This window comes from Sinocyclocheilus grahami, unplaced genomic scaffold (assembly GCF_001515645.1).
Source record: "Sinocyclocheilus grahami isolate Dianchi unplaced genomic scaffold, SAMN03320097.WGS_v1.1 scaffold423.1, whole genome shotgun sequence".
NCBI lineage: Eukaryota > Metazoa > Chordata > Actinopteri > Cypriniformes > Cyprinidae > Sinocyclocheilus > Sinocyclocheilus grahami.
This window is the reverse complement of record NW_015505602.1, coordinates 869,740-889,450: the sequence shown is the minus strand read 5'-3', so window position 1 is coordinate 889,450 and position 19,711 is coordinate 869,740. Positions and strand designations below refer to the sequence as shown.

Sequence of the window (19,711 nt, the reverse complement as noted above, 5' to 3'; positions counted from 1 at the left end):
AAATGTAATATAAATTAATTAGTGCTATCAAATCAATTAATCGAGATTAATTACATAAAAAAATAAAAGACATACATTTGTATATTTAAGAAATATATGTAATATATATTTATATATAATATAAATCATATATAAATATGAATACATACATGTAAATATTTCTTAAATATATACATGTATGTGTTACGCAAACACATATTATGTAAACTTTTATTTTGGATGCAATCAATCGATTTGACAGCACTAAAATTAATCTAAAGTAAATTATGTAATTTATTATTTTATAGAGAGAGAAAATTTGTGCAGCAAAAATATCAAAAAGATCGAATTCATATATATGTACACATAATAAAAAAAATTACATACACACACACACACATATATATATATGCACACACACACACACACACATCATTCACAGTGTTTTCAGAAAGTACATGGGTCAAAAGGGTGTACATGGGCTAGTATGAGGTGTTTTTTCCGGCAGGATGGAGGTTTATTAGCACTCTGTCGTGTGGAAATCATCACACACTCACTTGCGTCTCTGTTTGGTCTCTGGCTCGCCTGATGTGGTTGTCGTGGTTACAGAATTCGAGACGGGCTCCTTCCTTTCGGCCTCTTCTTGAGCCGACCTGCGAGAGACACACCAGATCGTACGAATACAACAAAGACACGGTCAAATCACACGCGATCAGAGACACACGCACCTCTGAGCCACTAGACTACTGAGGCGACTCAGTCCAGAGGTTGCCGTGGTTACAGAGGTCACTGAAGGGTCGTCAAGTTTCCTTCCATAAGACGAGCTGCGAGGTAACGAGGGGTTCGGAGCCGACACTTCAGCGCCGGACTGGCTGTTCAATCGGCGCGTGTATGAAGAGCTGCGGCTCAACAAGCTACACACACACACACACACACACACACACAGAGGATGGATGAGCTCGGAAGACTCTCAGAACAGGAAATAGTCTTTGTGTTTCCTGTGTCTCTCACCTGCTGGAGTTGTCGGGGTTGGTGCTGGTGTCACTGATGCTGAAAAGGCGTCTGGACGGAGTGGGCTGAACACGGGCCAACCTGGGCTCCTGAACACAGGAAATTACATAACTTTGAGGTATAATATAATACAATACAATATTGAAAGAAAAAGGGTTCACAAATGTATCAAAAATACAGTTAAAACAGTAATATTATGAAATATTACTACCATTTAAAATATATTTTTAAATTTAGCTTATTCCTGTGATGCAAAGCTGAATTTTTAGCATCATTACTCCAGTCTTTCGAACATTCCTAAAACATTTTTTTTGCCATTTTTAGCACTTTCAAAATTTTTCGGGATTCTTCGATTAATAGAAAGTTCAAAAGAACAGCATTTATTTGAAATAGAGATCTTCTGTAACATTATAACTGTCTTTACTGTCACTTTTGATCAATTTAATGCATCTTTGATGAATAAAAGAAATTTGTAAAAAAACAAACAAAAAAAAAAACATCTTAATTTGTAAATGTTTTAATTCACTGGACTGTCCAACAATAGGCCTCATCACATGGTTATTTAATATATAAAACATCTTTCAATTGAGAAAAACATTTCTATTGTAAAATGAACTAGATTTATTGATATAATTACAGTGACATAAAATTACTGTGCACACCCATACAGTGCGTATATGTGTGTCACCTTATTGTCAGATTCAGAGCTCAGTCTGGGACTGGATGCAGAGCGTGTCATTCCCAGTTTAGTCTCGGGGTCCTTGAGGGCCTCAGTGGTTGGCTCAGAGGCCCCGGCCGAGCCCAGGGTCACAGAACTTCCTGCTTTACGCAAAGACGTCCTCCAGGAACCTGGAGCCTCTGTCACCGGGGTCCGGACGGGTTCAGCCTACAGGCACACCACACATTATATTATATTATTACAAATACTTTCAAATATTGTACATTATTGTGAATTTACACATTAATATGTATGAGGGCTGGGTGGTTATGATGGTTCTGTTTTTGATCAATGTTATATGCATTCTATTATAGGTATATAATTCTTACAAGGTTTATTACAAAAAGTAACACAACAAACAATTTTCATTATTTGAAATGAAATAAAACCCTAAACATATTTTTTTTCAGGAAGTTGCCAACATTTTCATTTAGTTTAACTTGATGTACTAAAATAACTAAAACTGAAATAAAAATGTATAAATACTATACAGACATTTTAAAAACTAATGAAAAATTACTAAAGCTTTAGTTAAAATTTAAAAAATAAAATAAAATATGAACAATTTTAAAATAAAATAAATATTGTATTATATTTTCACAATACATTTTTTACTCCAAAATTCAAATACATTAATTAAAATTTTCAAATATAGCCACAGCAATAATTGTTTAGCTTTTTTTGTGATAATTTTATTATCATCAGCCACTCAAATAATAATTTTTGGCTGCTGAATTGGCTGTTAGTGGCCATATGAATTGATTTGTGACTATTTTAGTATATATTAGCACTTTGTACTACAGAAAACAGCTGTCAAATAGTTGTGCTGTACAGAAAATGTGGCTGGATTCAGAAAATCAGCATCAATAATTTAATCGAAAGCCAGAAATTTGCCAAATCGTTTTGGATATACAAGCTCTAAATGACAGCAGTTTATCATTAGCAGTTCTCTGGTCACCTTTTTAACCTGGTTAAGGGCAGTGTTGGTCACAGAGCTCGCTACGGGCGCTGCATTGCGTTTGTTGTTCAAGTTGTTGATCATTTCTCGAGTTTTTGCTTTTTCTGAAAAGATACAGAAAAAAAATCACCAGTTAGCTAATGTGATTTTTGTTTTCCAGAACAAAAACGGGCGGGGTTTGGTCACCTGACTCGGCGTCACTCTCTGATTCGCTCTCTTCCTCTGAACTGGAGCTGCTGGAGGGTTTGGATTGGCCGGCTGTGCGCGACGACTCGTCCTCGTCCTCTTCTGTGGGCGGAGTCTGGAGTGAGGGCGGAGCATGTTTCTCTCGCTCATGCAGGGTGATCTTCTCTTTACTGCTCATACGAGAGATGGACGTCCTGTAGGTGACGTGAAAATCAGCCAATCAGTGAGAGCAGAGAATAAGTCATGTGATGTAACTATATACTGAACATTCACAATATGCGATAATGAATCGGTTTTTGATTCAACGATACACTTGCTTCAGTACTGAAAAATAACTCTGAAATGATGGTGAATCAATCTGGGGTTTGTCAAACAGGAAGTGATGCGTAATCGGACACCGTATGTGATGTTAGTAGTAGTATATTTTTTATTTAATGCCATGTCAGCATCTTACACCGTGTCCTAACTACACATGACACGACGCCGTGTCACGCGAAAAAAAGGTATCTTTTCCATGTTAATCAAAGGTTTTGTCCTAACTAGCGACACGCGAAATTTCTCATTTAGAAACGGTTTCGATTTCTGTGACGTCGCGGCTGGAACAACAACATTCAAACTATATGACAGTAGATAATCTCAGGTGATTATGTGCTTTATTCAAAGTTAAACGTGTCACTAAATATCATTTTGCATGACCTTATAGCCATACTGAAAGCAACAAAAGATAGTTTCCCTCCGATCTTGAAAATAAATTAAAGCAAAGATGTCCGTTAAAACCGTGGACTCGTTGCGAACCAACCAACGAGTCTATTCCATGTCAAAGATGGTATCAGTCACTCAGTATGTACATTTAATAATGTTAATAAGGTTTCATATTTACGAATTTATAAACGTATCCATTTCGTTGCGAGTGCAGTGCGCTTCAAGAGAGGCTCCGCCCACACACACTTCCGATTGGCTGAGATATTTGATTGATTCTGTCGCGTCGCGTTTGGTGTGGACACCCAAATTGATTGCCGCTGGAATCTTGTCGCGTCGCATGTAGTTAGGACACGATGTTAGGCTGTTTTCATGGCATAAACAATTGAATAAATATAAGTAAATTAAAAAAAACTATAAAAACCAGCAAACAAACAAATAAAGTTATATTACACAATTTGTTTTGACATTAACATATGATAAAAATTCTAAAACTTTTTCTGGCAAAATTATAAAAGAGTTTTCTACATACATTAAAAGCGGGACAGTCCAATAAAATCTGTTTCCGTATGTTACCTGCGAGGGCGAGTTGGCGCCATGGAAACAGGTGGGCTGGTCTCAATGACGGGCGTCTGGATCTTCTGTCTCTCTGAACGCATCTTTAGGAGATAAAAACAACAACAACAGCTGTTAATAATTCAACATCAATTCCCAAATAATTCAACCATAACTATCCCTCATCTTTTTATTTTAGCATGAATAAGGGTAAACCTGACAGAAATAGTCAAAAATGTGTCATATATCACCACAAAAGAAAGAAAAAAGAAATTATATTCTGCATGAAGCAAATTTGTATTTCTTTATGTATATACTAAAAATATTTTTATAATAATAATTGTTTATTTATTCCAGTACTTGTTTGCAGTGTTTGCAGCAACTTTAAAGGCGATTTTCTCAATATTTCGATTTTTTTGCACCCTCAGATTCCAGATTTTCAAATAGTTGTATCTCGGTCAAATATTGTCCTATCCTAACAAACCATGCATTAATTGCACATGTGATTTTCTGGATTTTTTTTCTCATTTTGTCTCTCATAGTTGAGGTATACCTATGATGAAAATTACAGGCCTATATTTATATACTCAAAATATATTGATAACAATATATGTATATATATATATCCTATGATCTCAGTTGTGACCTTGTGAGATTCAATTCTTTTAAATGACTCATTACTCTCCCGTCAAACTAGCAACTTGCAATAAACTAGGACATACTTGCGCATTAATAGGGCTATTAATGCTGATCATCTGACACCACAAAAAAGGTACGTGTCGTAAATTCCTATTAAAAACACCACTGATGCATTCAACCTTAACTGCACACACTTCCTTGAAATATCCTCATACTGAACACGCAGTTCTGTCAAGTACAAGCGGAGGTGTGTTTGATGACTTTGGCTCCTTACAGCACACAGAAAAAAACACTGTTGTTTTTTGGACATTCGTGCGGCAAAGATATCTGCTTATTTGCTCGGAGTGAAAGCATTCTTTGAACATAAACCAAAGAGGTGATAAGATAACGGACATAAACGCAAGCAAAACTTACAGCGTTCTGCTTCTTCTGCAGTTCTCCCAAGTTCTCAACGATGTTCTCATCGGCTACGTCGAGTGGAGTTTGCCCCTATGATACGCAAATACACAATGAATACTTGATTGTAACTGGTTACTTACAAGATTTTATATTTGTAGCCATCTATTTACTTATTTTGAAAATACTATAGTAATTTATAGTAAATACTATAGTGTTTTTGAACCATACTATAGTAAAGTACTAGAATTAATTTGTTGTGGTAATTCTATAGTTGCTGTGGTAATATAACAACTATAGTAATATAAACACATTACTTTACCCAATACTGTACTAAGTTTTCTACAACTATAGGGTATATTATACTACAATACACTACAGTTTACTGTAGTAAAAACTAAAGTATACTACAGTATTTCTTACAGTTCACTACTCCAGTATGCTGGAGTGTTGTAAATACTATAACATATACATTATAATACACTTTACTATAGTATGGTTCAAAAACACTATAAAGTAGTATTTACTATAAATTACTATAGTATTTTTTCATGTAGGCACCATAAATGTCCACTCAGCCTGTCGTTGTTGTAAAATAAACCCCTTTAGGGTAACAATAGACCCCCGTACCACATTACTGACAGCGTTCATGTCACACATGTGTTCAGCCAGCAGAGTGCAGGCCTCTTCCTGTCCCCAGTGAGTCGCCGCGTGAAAAGCCGTCCAGCCATCACTGTCCCGACTGTCCACGTCTATCCCACACTTCAGCAGCACCCTGACGAGCAGAGAAACACAAAGACTCCAATGCTTTGAAAGGAGAGCTTGGTTACACTTTATTTTAAAGGGTTAGCTCACCCAAAAATGAAAATTAGCCCATAAATTACTCACCCTCAAGTCATCCTAGGTGTATATGACTTTCTTCTTTCAGACGAATCCAGTCGAAGTTATATAAAAAATTGTCTTTGATCTTTCAAGCGGTTTAATGCCACTCAGCGCCAGTTGCATTGCTTCAGTCCAAAAGAAGTGAAATAAAAAGCGCCCATCCATAAATATGGTTTTATATATGGTTAAATAAGTTTTAAATATGGTTATTTTTCGTACAAAAACGCATTGATTCGCTACAGGAGGCCTTTGATCACCCCCCAGAGCCGTGTGAGACACTTTTTACTATGGATGGGCACTTTTTATTTCACTTCTTTTGGACTGATGCAATGCAACACCCGCTGAGTGCCATTAAACAGCTTGAAAGATCAAAGACAATTTTTTATCTAACTCCGACTGAATTCGTCTGAAAGAAGAAAGTCGTGTACGTCTAGGATGACTTGAGGGTGAGTAATTTATGGGCTAATTTTCATTTTTGGGTGAACTAACCCTTGAAGGTGCCCTTGTAACAGTGTAATTATACATTTAAGTACTGAGTAATATTAATTAACTACATGTACTAACTATATGGCTAGGTTTAGGATTAGGGTTACTTGCATGTAATTATGCATAATTAACTGTTATTATAATAGTAAGTACATGTAACATGTGGAACAAGGACACCTTAAAATAAAGTTTTACCCGAAAACAGATGCATGATGATTCTTGAAAATGTCTCAACGGACTCAAAACACTAAATACTCATTTAGTGTCTAGTGCGACGTGTCTCGCACTCACTTTAACACCTCAATGTATCCTTTAGCAGCAGCGACATGCAGCGCTGTGGCCTGAGTGTTCGGATGAGGGACCAGAGAGCCACTTCCTGCCAACACGGCCATGGCATCCTGGAGCATCACTCTCTCCTCGTCTCTCCTGGCCTGGTCCACATCTATACCTGAAAGTTCATTCAAAAACAGCGATTATAATGCTTTCCCAGGTGGCACAGGCCTTTTTTTTTTTTTAGATTTAGTATATAACATATTATATTACAGGTAATTTAAGGGACCGTGAGTCTTTGTTGTTCCAGATCAGTTTGTTCGGGTTATAGTTCACTCAAAAATTAACATTTGCTGAAAAAGTACTCCCACTCAGGCCATCCAAGATGTAGATGGGTTTGTTTCTTCATCAGATTTGGATAAATGTAAATGTCTGCAGTGAATGGGTGCCATCAGAATGAGAGTCCAAACAGCTGATAAAAACATCACAATAATCCACACAACTCCAGTCCATCAGTTAATGTCTTGTGAAGTGAAAAGCTGTGTGTTTTCTTATAAATAAATCAATCATCTGTGCAGATTTCTCTCCTGATTCAGACGAGATGGCTTTTTCACTGGAGGAAGCAATATTATGGATAGAGGACTTGCATTTTAGCACCAGTTTGAAGTTAAAACACCTTAAAATTATGGATTTGTTTCTTATAAACAAATCTTTTCACTTCACTAGATGTTAACTGATGGACTGGAGTGGTGTGGATTGCTTGTGGATGTTTTTATCAGCCATTTGGGACTCATTCTGACGGCACCCATTCACTGCAGAGGATCCATTGCTGAGAATGTGATGTAATGCTGCATTTCTCTGATGAAGAAACAAACTCATTAACATCTCGGATGGCCTTGTTTTCATCAATACAGGCCTGAGGAGAGAACCAGAAAATGTGTTTAATCAACATAAACCTGCATAATAACAAAGAGAAATTTTCTAATATAGTCATTCTGACCAAAACTCAGATTCTCTTCTGAAACTGTAAAAATGTAGAAATTTTATGTTACGGCTGAGAATGAATATGATTAAAATGTTTATGGTTTAGAACAGGGCTATTGTCGTTAACTAAAACTAACACCATAAAAAAATTCTCAATACTTGAAAATAAATAAACATTAATTGAAATAAATAAAAAAATATATAAAACAATATATATAAATATAGTTACATAAGGTTTTATAAAATAAATGAAGTTGTTTAGATTGTTAGTGCAATTTTTTCTGTTCCAAGTTTGATAACTGGACGGTAAACTGACCTGAGTTAGTAAGTAAAGTAACTAAGTAAGGTAAGTAAATAACTAAGTAAAGTAAGTGACTGTGAAAATTAAAGAGTTAGTAAGTAAAGTAACTAAGATAAGTAACTAAGTAAAGTGAGTAACTGAGTGGTCAACCTAACCTGAGTTAGTAAGTAAAGCAACTAAGTAAGGTAAGTAAAGTAACTAAGTAAGTAAATTAAGTAACTGAACGGTAAACTGACCTGAGTTAGTAAGTAAAGTAACTAAGTAAAGTAAGTAAAGTAAGTGACTAAGTAAGAAAATTAAGTAATTGAACGATAAACTGACTCTAGTTAGTAAGTAACTAAGGTAAGTAAAGAAAGTAACTGTAAACTGAGTAAAGTAAGTGACTAAGTAAGTAAATTAAGTAACTGACCTGAGTTAGTAAAGTAAGTAAAGTGAGTAATCGAATGGTCAACCTGACCTTAGTAAGTAAAGTAAGTACCTAAGTATCTAAGACCCAACCAGACCTGAGTTAGTAAGTCAAGTAGTATGGTAATTAAAGTAACTAAGTAAATTAAGTTAAAGTAAGTGACTAAGTAAATTAAGTAATTATATGACCCGAGTTAGTAAGTAAAGTAAATAAGTAAGTGACTAATTAAGTGAATTAAGTAAGTGACCTTAATTAGTAAGTAATCAAGTAAAGTAACTAAGTAAAGTGAGTAACTGAATGGGCAACATGACCTGAATTAGTAAGTAATGTAACTAAGCAAAGTAAATAATTGAACGGTCAACCTGACCCGAGTCAGTAAATAAAGTAAGTCAGTAAGTTAAATAAGTAACGTAAGGTAAATTAATAAAGAAAGAAATACATACAACCATATAATTACATATAATTCTAATGTTAGATTTTTTTTAATTTATACTTTATTCAGGAAGGAATTAATACTTTTATTCTCATTAAATTGATCAAATGTGATAGTAAAGACATTCATAAAATAACAAAAGATTCAAATAAATGCAGTTATTTTGGTGGGAAAAACCTGTGGGAAGAACGGTTTCCACAAAAATATTAATCAGCTTTTTTCAACATTTATATTAATAAGAAATGTTTTATGAGCAGCAAATCAGCATATCAGAATGATTTCTGAAGGATCATGTGACACTGAAGACTGGCGTAACGATGCTGAAAATTCAGCTTTGCATCACAGGAATAAATTACATTTCAAAATATATTCGCATAGAAAACAGCTCTTTTAAATTGTAATAATATTTCACAATATTACTGTTTTTACTGGATTTTTGAGCACATAAATGCAGCATTAATGAGCAGAAGAGACTTCTTTTAAAAACATTCAAACTTCTTACCAACCGCAAACGGTTGTGTATAAATATAAAGTCACTAACAATAAGTAGCCATCAAGCTATTTAAGAGGCCACTTTTTAATTATATTTTTATTTATATAGCTATAATATCTAATGATATCTACGTAACTAAAAAACGTAGAAAATGTTTGTTAGTACATTGTAGTGCAGCTTGTACATTGTTTAGCTAGTTTAAATATCTAAGAATCCGCAGACATTATGCTACTGCAAACAGCAGACAGGCCACATGTTACAGTGATTTTACCACTGATAAAACGTGTGTTTTTAGGCACGACGGGGGAAAAAGGCTTGACAGCCAAAGCGAGCGGCTCCCAGAGGAGTGCCTATAGAAATCTCCACATACGCTGCGCTCGCTCTGCTCTCTGTGTGCAGCAGAACAGAAGGCCGCTCTGTTCATGCCCCCTTCCTCATTGTGTGTGTTTGTGTGGGTTTCTGAGGAACACTGGGAACCTTCTGTATGGAGAAGGTGTGAAGTTCTTGACAGGTCACTGAATGAGTGTGTGTGTGTGTGTGTGTGTGACTCAGAGAGCATGAAGAATGTTTTCCATGCGCTCACTGGAGAACGACAGAGAGAGAAAGCCTTTGGATGGAAGGCATGGAAAAACATAAAGAGCACTGACTATATTTAATTCCTGTTACCAAGCAACAACGGGACAATAGGACCGAGATCGGGATGAGCAGCGACACTCGTAACGATTATTACAATAAATACTAAATATAAACATGAATATTAATGTACTAGGGCAATTATAGTTAACTAAAACCATTTTCATTACTTGAAATAAAATATTTTAAAAACTGTATTTTTTTTTTATTTACTAAAATAATGGCAATAAAAATGAATAAAAACTATACAGACAAATATATTTTTAAAAACTACTAAAAATAAAAAATACAAAAAAAATTACTAAAGCTAAAATGAAAGTGATAAAAACTGATCCAAAATATTAAGAAGCACTATAATGACACTAAAATAAAACTGGAATGTACAATACAAAAATGCAATGTGAATATAAATAAGAATACCAAAAAATATTAATATAATTATATGTGCAAATACAAATATGAACATGACTACAAACTTATCTGCTGATGTTGTATATTTCAATGTGGAATCTCAAGATTAATCTTAATATTTTTAGACTTAATATCACTTTATACAACACCTATCGATAACTTTAAAGGTGCAGCACAAGATTACAGGATACGTTTAACCCTTTATTTTATTATTTATTTATTTATTTTGGACAAAAAGTGTATGTTTACATATCTACCATTTATTGGTCAGAAGCCACAGCATGAAAATAATTATTTACTTATCAATCAAATCTGATATGTTTTTGCATCCATGCTAACAGGAATATAAATATGAAAAAAATTATACTAAATAATAATAGTAATTAATTTAACTAAATAAAATATATGTAACATAATTAAACTAGAAAGATGTACCAGTATTTAGGACCAGATATAAATATGAAAATGAATATAAGTCAGGACAAACAGCGTCCAAACTTTCCAAAATACTTTAATATGGTATAAATATAATGGTATAATAAATGTATTAATAATGGTATAATTTAAAATTTAATATGGTACTTCAATTGGCTTTAAATTGTTCTTTATAGCTACAAAGCTACAATTGCGATAAATTATTATACATTTTGAAAATAATAACAATTGCATTGCTGAGATATACAACATACATAAGATATATAAATGCCGAGGACTGACTCAAGCTGGTGGTTCTTCTGAGGAACCTTTAAGAGAAGATCTGCTCACAATCCTCCGTCCTGTCCATCTGTGAACCGAACGGCTGTTTACTTTAGGACCACTGGAAGGTAAACCATCGCTGTAACTCTATCTGTGACGGAGAGGACGAGTGTGTGTGTGTGTGTGTGTGTGTGTGTGTGTGTATAGAGGCCAAAACAGTGTCTTTGACAGAATGTGACACTGATTCTGTCCAGAGCCAAACACACACACACACACACACACACACACACACACACACACACACACACACACACACACAGGCTGTGTGTTCCCAGTTAGCAATCAAGAAACTGTGGTTTCATTTTATTTTATGCTCTCATGAATTTCTGCATATTCATGTCATGGCAACACCGTACACACTAAGATACGCTGACAGAAACACACTCAGACAGTGACTAGTGTATTATTGTATCTCATAAATCCAACCTAAACATTCAATATTTCTCGTAGTTCAAGTGTTAAAACCTATTTATCTATCTATGAAATTTGAATTATTAATTAGCCCACTTTCATTTATACATTATACACACACACATACATATATATATAAAATTTAATTCATACACTTTTTCTTCAAACATAATTAAATAACTTTATATATATATATATATATATAGAAATTAGATATAAAAACCTTAAGTATTTTAATGTTTAATTAGTAATAATTCATTATTTAGTTCTTAATTATTTCTTAATTTAATTTATACATACATATAAACAGCCTATTTTTAGATAACACATTAATTATATATTACAAATAAAAATATTTACAATTCATTGTTAAAATCATTGTAATTAATTTCCAATGTTTTTATAAAATAATTATCAAATTAAATGCAATACAACATAGACTACCATGATGTATCAATTCTTTACAACATAAATAAATGTATCCATTTTTTTTTTCTTGCACTACGGAAAGAGAAATTTGAGTGGAAAATGTGTTTAACTGTCATAAAAATAATGCTAAAAATCTTAAAGGTCCTAAAAAAAAAAAAGAAAAAAGACTCAATTTATATAATTTAACCAACACATTTGTATTTGTATATTTATATTTGTGTGTGTTTGTGTATGTATAGCAAACCATTTGAAAAATATAATTCCGTTCTATTTTGGGGTGAAATATATGGAAGCTTGTTTGTGAGTGAGTGAGTGAATGAATGTAACTGCAACCTTTAACTTACAACTTGGACTTAATTTCCTTACAATTTTACATTTAGTCATTTAGTAGATGCTTTTATCCAAAGCGACTTACAACTGAGTAAAGTTTTTAAGTTTATATCTCACAATTCTGAAGAAAAAAGTCAGAAACTGCAAGATGTAAACTCAGAATTGCGAGAAAAATATATCTTACAATTCTATTCTCATCATTGCCTTTTTATTTTTATATCCTGTGGCAGAAACAGGCTTCCATAGAAATATGACTTGTTCCTGGTTACGATAGATTAGAGAATGCGTGGTACATTCACTTTGAAGAGCTCATGTGAGACTCAAAGCCGCTGTTCCACAGAACTTCAGAATACCGGTGAAACTTCAATCAAACATCAGCAGAGCGCCAGCCAATAGCTGCCCTCGCTATGTAACCACATGACCACCTTTCTGAATCAAAAAAGCGTGCACTTCATATTTTTTCAAGCCTAGAGTGGATTTGAGCAAAACCTTCTGCTGTGTTTTGAGTGGCTCTCTTCAACAGAAGCTTGTGATAATAGATTCAAGCAGACATAACAATTACCTCAAACATACTATCATTTTTCAACTAAAAAACAGCCATTCAAAGCTCTATATCAGGATTAGCTGGTTTCTGAAGAAAACTTTACTGTCGGAACAAAAGGCTGAGACAACAAAAGCCAAAAATAACCCCTCCTAAACATGTCATTAAAAAAAAAAAAACATACACAGCTGAGAGGAAAAAAGAAAAAAAGAACAAAACAAAAACAAACAGCGAATGAAAAGGGCCGGCGTGAATTCCAGCCATTCTCTGATCCAGCTCAGAAGATATGAGGAAAGTCTTGCTATGCCAGTTCAGTCTGAATGCTGGTACGGTGGAGTCGCCACATTAAACGTGACGGGCCCAAGACACTCCCTGGACGGCATTAAAACAACAACAGCAACCCTGGTACTGCAAGAACATCTTGCAAACAACTACACAGAGAGTCCAGATTCATCTGCGCCAGAGGAACACAACTAGTCCAGAAGCAAAACCACGCCAGCAAGACAACCCAACAACAAGACCACTAAAACTATGTCCTGGAAATACAGTTTGTCATATTACAATAGTACACACACGTCAAAATAACAGACTTCAGGCCTAAAACAGCCAATGTGATTCTAGACTTTGGGCATTTAAAAGTTTGTACAGTTTGCAACTGAGTTTCAAAGTCACTTTAGGTTTAAATCGCCACTTTAATACGTCTGTTATAATGAACTAGTTAAACCAAATAATACTTTATATATTATATAGAGGTCAATGATGCTCATTTCTTAATACATTAAGAATTATACAAAAATTTGCTTGAATACACCTTTTCTACAATTAATATTTTTAATTTGTGAATTTAAGTAATTTTGTTATTTTTTGTGCAGCTTTACGTCAAAAATGTACTAGTATGAAAGCCTGTTTCTGCCAGGGAATAAATCAATAAAAATAAGATAACTGCAACTTAAACACAGAATTACGAAATGTAAACTCAGAATTCTGGGGGAAAAAAACTCAGAATTTCAGGAAAAAATTCAGAATTCTAACTTTTTTTTAAACTCTGCATTTACATCTTACAATTCAAAGTTTCTCTCACAATTCTGATGCTTTTCTCTGAATTCTGAGATTAAATCTCACAATTCTGTTTTTTTTTGTTTCCTTATCTCTTTAAAAAATATATTTTTTAAAGGCAACTATGAAGAAAAAGAAGAAAAATTTTGTTTTAAATTAAAACAAAAAAACGTTGCCATTCTTTTTTTAATGTTACGTCATTAAAAATAAGCACCAATTTTGTTTCAAAATATAATTAATATGTGAAAACATTTGTCTGTCAAATCGAAGTCAGTGTGGCATAACAAACCTGCACCTAAAACACAGAAGACCACTCTAGACCCTATTCATTTAACTTTTTAATAATATCACATATTATAATTTCTTTATGAAAAGCCATTTTTTATTTGGGTCAAATTGAGTAGCCTTTAAAAAGTACTTATAATTTGACTCAAATATGGTTAAAAACAATAATTAAACTGTACACGCCCATGTATTTAGTACTTCACTACTTTTTACTTGATGCTTCCATCATTGACATTATTAAACGTCATATTTTTTGTATAAAGCGGTTTAATTTTTTTCCCCCAAAAAACGTATGAAAAAATGAACACGAAGATAACATTTCTGGCAGATATTAAAATAGATTTTTAAGAGTTGTCTCCTGTTTATCCACTATGCCAGTGGTTCCCAACACTGGTCCTTGAGGCACCCCAACACTGCACATTTTGTATGTCTCCTTTCTCTGACACACCAGTTTCAGGTCTTTGAGTCTCTACTAATGAGCTGATGACCTGAATCAGGTGTGTTTGATTAAGGAGACATGCAAAACGTGCAGTGTTGGGGTGCCTCAAGGACCAGGGTTGGGAACCACTGAGTTAGACATCCTTGCTTGTCATCGACCCACAGGAGAAAAGTTTGTGAACTTTGGCAAAAGTTTCCAAACCGAGTCAAACTTCAGTGTGAACAAGCAAACATGCTCCAGATACCTGATGCAGCGCCGTCAGCCCGTCTATATTGGCGTGGTTGATATCTGCTCCCTGTCGCAGGAGCTCCGCCACCTCCTCCCGGTCCCCGGCGGAGCAGGCGGCCATGAACACAGCGCCCTGGGCGAAGCGCACTCGGGCCCGTCGGTTTCCGGGAGCGGAGCACAGGCTCCTCGCCTCCGCCCCGGTCCGATCCGTCTCCGAGCCCCGCCACCGCTGCAGCTGATCCTGCCGCCGCTGCTTTGCAGCTTCGGACCGGGAACGGTCAGTTGCCGCCATCTTCCTCCTTCGGTCTCTCCCGGGGAGTTTCAGACTCAGTGCATCAGACAAGTGATGTCCGATTCACGTGCGAATTGTTCGTTTGAGCCGATTCTTTGAAGTGATTCACTCGAACTGATTCGGGTTTGTGAATCAATCGCTGAGGAGGTTCGACAAAAAATAAATGTTCCCCAGGACCACAAAACCAGCCATAAGTGTTAATTTTTTTAAATTGCTATTTATACATCACTGATAAATTTATGGTAGGAAATTGACAAAATATCTTCATGGAACACGATCATTACTTCCTAATGATTTTTGGCATAAAAGAAAAATCGATAATTTTGACCCATACAGTGTATTGTTGGCTATTGGGCGATTTTCTCAATATTTAGATTTTTTTTGCACCCTCAGATTCCAGATTTTCAAATAGTTGTATCTCGGCCAAATATTGTCCTATCCTAACAAACCATACATCAATGGAAAGCTTACTTATTCAGCATTCAGATGATGCATAAATCTATATTTTTAAAAAATTACTCTTATGGCTGGTTTTGTGGTCCAGGGTGACATATATCAGTAATCGAAAACAGCGATTTTACAACAAAAAACGCCCAGCAATCGCGCAACTGGAGTGTCCACTGAAACGAATCGTTCGAATGAACCGATTCACTAAAAGGAATCAGAGAGGAGGAGAGGCGCCCTCTGCCGGGCGCGAAAAGAAGAAGCGCGGAGGGGTGGAGTCGCGCGCAATAATTCATCAGCCAATAGAAACGCAGGGCCGTGATGACGCAGTAACTCCCACGCACGTGAACTTGACTATCAGTCGGAGCTGTGGCATAGTGGTTCCCAACCCTGGTCCTTGAGGCACCCCAACACTGCAGGTTTTGCATGCCTCCTTAATCAAACACACCTGATACAGGTCATCAGCTCATTAGTAGAGACTCAAAGACCTGAAACTGGTGTGTCAGAGAAAGGAGACATGCAAAATGTGCAGTGTTGGGGTGCCTCAAGGACCAGTGTTGGGAACCACTGGCATAGTGGATAGCGATCGCCTTCCTATTAAAGCAGCGCTGTAAAAGTCGAGAGGTTTGCAAAGGTTCTTCAGACACTTACAGTTTGGAACAGCAATGGAAAATATAAAACTAAAAGTAACGAACACCTAAAAATAAAGGCCAAAAAAGGCGCAAAGCAGAACCTTATAACATTCCTTTTGGTTGTAGAACCTTTAAGGTTCAAAACAACCTATAGCATGTGAAAAGCTTGATAATAAGATTATTCTTTGCTGATATACTGCAAAAAAAAAAAGAATACATATTCAATAAATTTAAGAGAACACATTCAATGAATCATAAATACAGTTGAATTCTAAGTCAAAACTTTATTAGGTCTGTTAAACATTCACATTAGAATACTGTAACGGAGCAGAAATGCAGATTAGGAGGCGTCTTTTACTGTCTGGCTCACACTTAAAGCCAAATCCCAGATTTTGAAGCATTTACAATAGATTAACAGATTACTTTAGTCCAGCACTAACCTTAATCTGTGGCTGGCAACCATTTCAAACGAGAGAAAAAACAAGAAGGTGCATTTACAACCAGTACAAAAAGTAGCAAGAAATATGCTTTAGACATAAACACGTGCCAGTACAGTACAATAGCAGCATTGATGTTGCATTGCCAGGGCATATGGTCACATGGTTTGCTTTGAACCAGTCTGCATGCATAAACCTTCAGAAACAGCCTCGGATCACTTTACTTTTTCAGGTTTGAAACTATGCTGAGGTGCCTTCAAAACACAAATACTGATGAACCAACACACACACGAGACACATTCAAGGACATTCTGAGAGAAATTACGTTTCTTTCTGTTCTGTCTTTAAAGAATGTTCTTGGTTCAATACAGATTTAGCTCCATTTTTGTCCTGTTCTTTAGAAATACAGTAATGCACTTAAAATAGAAGTAAGCAAAAAATGTGAAGCTTGTATTTTTGTTAATGCACTTGCATGAATTATTCATCAAAAAGTTTATTTTTTTTTAAGCTGTAAAGGATGTTTTTGAGGAGAGACCGGTTTTCTAGGTGGATGAACTTCTGGTTTTGCAATATTACTGACATGATTCATGTGTAAGTGGATTTTGCCCCATCTTAATTAAAATTCCTTTCCTTGCATGTCATGCAAAAGAGATAAATACACATACATATATATATATTAATTGTTTGTATATATATATATATATATAGTATATAAATATACTGTAATACAAAGTGTGTGTGTGTGTGTGTGTGTGTGTGTGTATATATATAACCTAAACATAGGAGCCTGATAAAAATGCTCATTTTAGATGAAAATTTCAGATGGCACTTAGAGGCTTTTGCATCTGAACTGTTAATATATACAGTACAGTACATACATATAATTTTTTTCTTTTTTTTCCCTGTGGTAATGGACAGTATGCCAAAAATGCTTAAATTGTCTTGAACCAAGAACATTTAATGAAGTGCAGAATATCTTTTAAATACATTCTCTGGCTGTGTTTTCTTTTTGCTTTTCTTTGACATTTTCTTAATTGTAATTCTCAAAACCTCCTTTTTCAACTGAGACAGAATCAAACTTCTCACAAAGATTTGCAAAGCATTTGTTTTCTTTCTGATGACCATCAAACACTGAAATGTTCACCTCAAAGTTCCTGTGCATCATCACAGTGCATTGTGGGATATAATGGTCTGTCAGGCCCCGTGGTTAAGGGAGCAGGCTGGTGTTTGGGGCTCCGATGGGACGCATGGTGAGACCCTCTATTGCGTCTTGGTGGCTCAGGGAGCTGGAGGCACTGTGGTGAGCTGAACTGGTGGTGAAAGACCCTCGGAGGTCCAGATTGACACAGAAAAGGCCTGGCAGGAGTTGGCGCTGGTACTGGTTCAATCGCAGCATGGCATCCAGGACTGTGGAGCTGCCCCCGTAGACCCAGCCCGGCAGCAGACGCACCGCACTGAAGCTCGCCGGGACCGACTGGGAATGTTTCAATTCCAGCTGATATGAAAAGCTGAGAGAGAAAGAAAAATAAACACTTCCGGTTGTATTTTTGTCAATATTTGTGAGAATGTTGTGTATTACATTAAGCTGGGTTGAGCATTTTAGACTCCTTTATAATTCATGAATGTTATTTTTAATCGATTAGGCATATGAAATTGGATAATTTTTTTTCTTTTTGGAAAAGATTAATTTTAAAAGATTAAACTTACTTATGATACACACACACATACATATATATACTGTATATTATTTTTATATTTATTGTTAATTTCACAAGTTATATATATATATATATGTGTGTGTGTGTGTGTGTGTGTGTGAATTTTAATATATTAATTATATAAACTAAATTAATAAATTATTAATTAAAAATTTATTATATATAATTAAATGTGTAAATCTTTACATATAGTTAAAAATAATTAAATATAAGTATAGATTATTTTTCATTTATATTATATAAAGTTAAATGACAATATTTGAAAATAAATGTATAAATTAAATTAATAATTAATCAAATATTAATTACATATAACTGTATTTACAAAGTTAAAATATTAATAATTAAATATATAGAATTATATTTAATTTATATTACATAAAGTTGTATTATAATATGTGAAAAAATATACATACACACACACACACACACATAGGTAACTTATGAAATTAAAAATAAATATAAAAAATGATATATATAACTAAACATAACTGAATAATTTAACTTTAACATTAATTTAACATCCTTATGAAACATTTACTTATAAAATTAAATATGGTTAACATTTTAATTGATTAGGCATTAGCTTTTGTAATATTATTTTATGAAAATGTACATATAACTTACAAAATTATAAAAAAAAAAAAATATATATATATATATACATACACATACACACACACACACTTCACTAATATTTCTATAGTCACTAGATTGTACAAAATTATATTTTTAATTTTAACTGAATAGGTACTTGGAATTTAAATATCCTGAAAGAAGAATGGTAAAAGATTAAACATCCTTAAAATACATTTATCTGAGAACAAAACTATGAAAAAAGATAGCAAGCAGAAAAATATGAAATAAACATTTGAAAGTCAATAGACTGTAGAAGATTATACACTGCTACATGGTTGCATTTGGGGGATTCTAACAAAAATAACTATGGTGATATACAGTATACTGCTAGCATGATATGAAATGACTTGGAGACTGAGCTTCTGGTCAGACTGTGCTCTCAGAGTGTGTGTGTGTGTGTGTCGTCTCTCACCGTGCAGACACCTGCTGTGACACACTCCTCCCCGCGTGTGACAAAACACTCTGCAGCAGCTTCACTGTCTGCTCCTTCATCCAGCCCACATCCTCCTGAATGTCTGGCAACCACTCCAGCAGTCTGAGACAGAGAGAGTTCAAGAAAATACATTTCAAAGTGTAATGGCACCTTTTTTTATGACTGAAGGCCAGTATCACTGATACCAATACTACTGATATC

The 19,711-nt window shown here is 34.7% G+C and overlaps 2 protein-coding genes across 2 annotated transcripts in view; both read right to left on the bottom strand.

The window, feature by feature from the left end:
- Window positions 1–15,251, bottom strand: part of LOC107551438 (protein phosphatase 1 regulatory subunit 12A-like) — a 28,558-nt gene extending 13,307 nt beyond the window's left edge. The window contains exons 1-11 of the mRNA XM_016233039.1: window positions 14,919–15,251; window positions 6,801–6,957; window positions 5,772–5,916; window positions 5,160–5,234; window positions 4,128–4,210; window positions 2,853–3,046; window positions 2,667–2,770; window positions 1,679–1,876; window positions 991–1,079; window positions 708–893; window positions 537–632 (exon numbers count right to left, since the gene is read on the bottom strand). Of these exons, the coding sequence (XP_016088525.1) occupies window positions 537–632; window positions 708–893; window positions 991–1,079; window positions 1,679–1,876; window positions 2,667–2,770; window positions 2,853–3,046; window positions 4,128–4,210; window positions 5,160–5,234; window positions 5,772–5,916; window positions 6,801–6,957; window positions 14,919–15,207 (1,616 nt within the window). The 5' untranslated portion in view covers window positions 15,208–15,251. The remainder of the gene's footprint in view (window positions 1–536; window positions 633–707; window positions 894–990; window positions 1,080–1,678; window positions 1,877–2,666; window positions 2,771–2,852; window positions 3,047–4,127; window positions 4,211–5,159; window positions 5,235–5,771; window positions 5,917–6,800; window positions 6,958–14,918) is intronic.
- A 2,340-nt stretch (window positions 15,252–17,591) lies between these two features.
- Window positions 17,592–19,711, bottom strand: part of LOC107551437 (patatin-like phospholipase domain-containing protein 2) — a 10,657-nt gene continuing 8,537 nt past the window's right edge. Inside the window, exons 8-9 of the mRNA XM_016233038.1 lie at window positions 19,490–19,612; window positions 17,592–18,228 (exon numbers count right to left, since the gene is read on the bottom strand). Coding sequence (XP_016088524.1) covers window positions 17,928–18,228; window positions 19,490–19,612 — 424 coding nt within the window. The 3' untranslated portion in view covers window positions 17,592–17,927. The remainder of the gene's footprint in view (window positions 18,229–19,489; window positions 19,613–19,711) is intronic.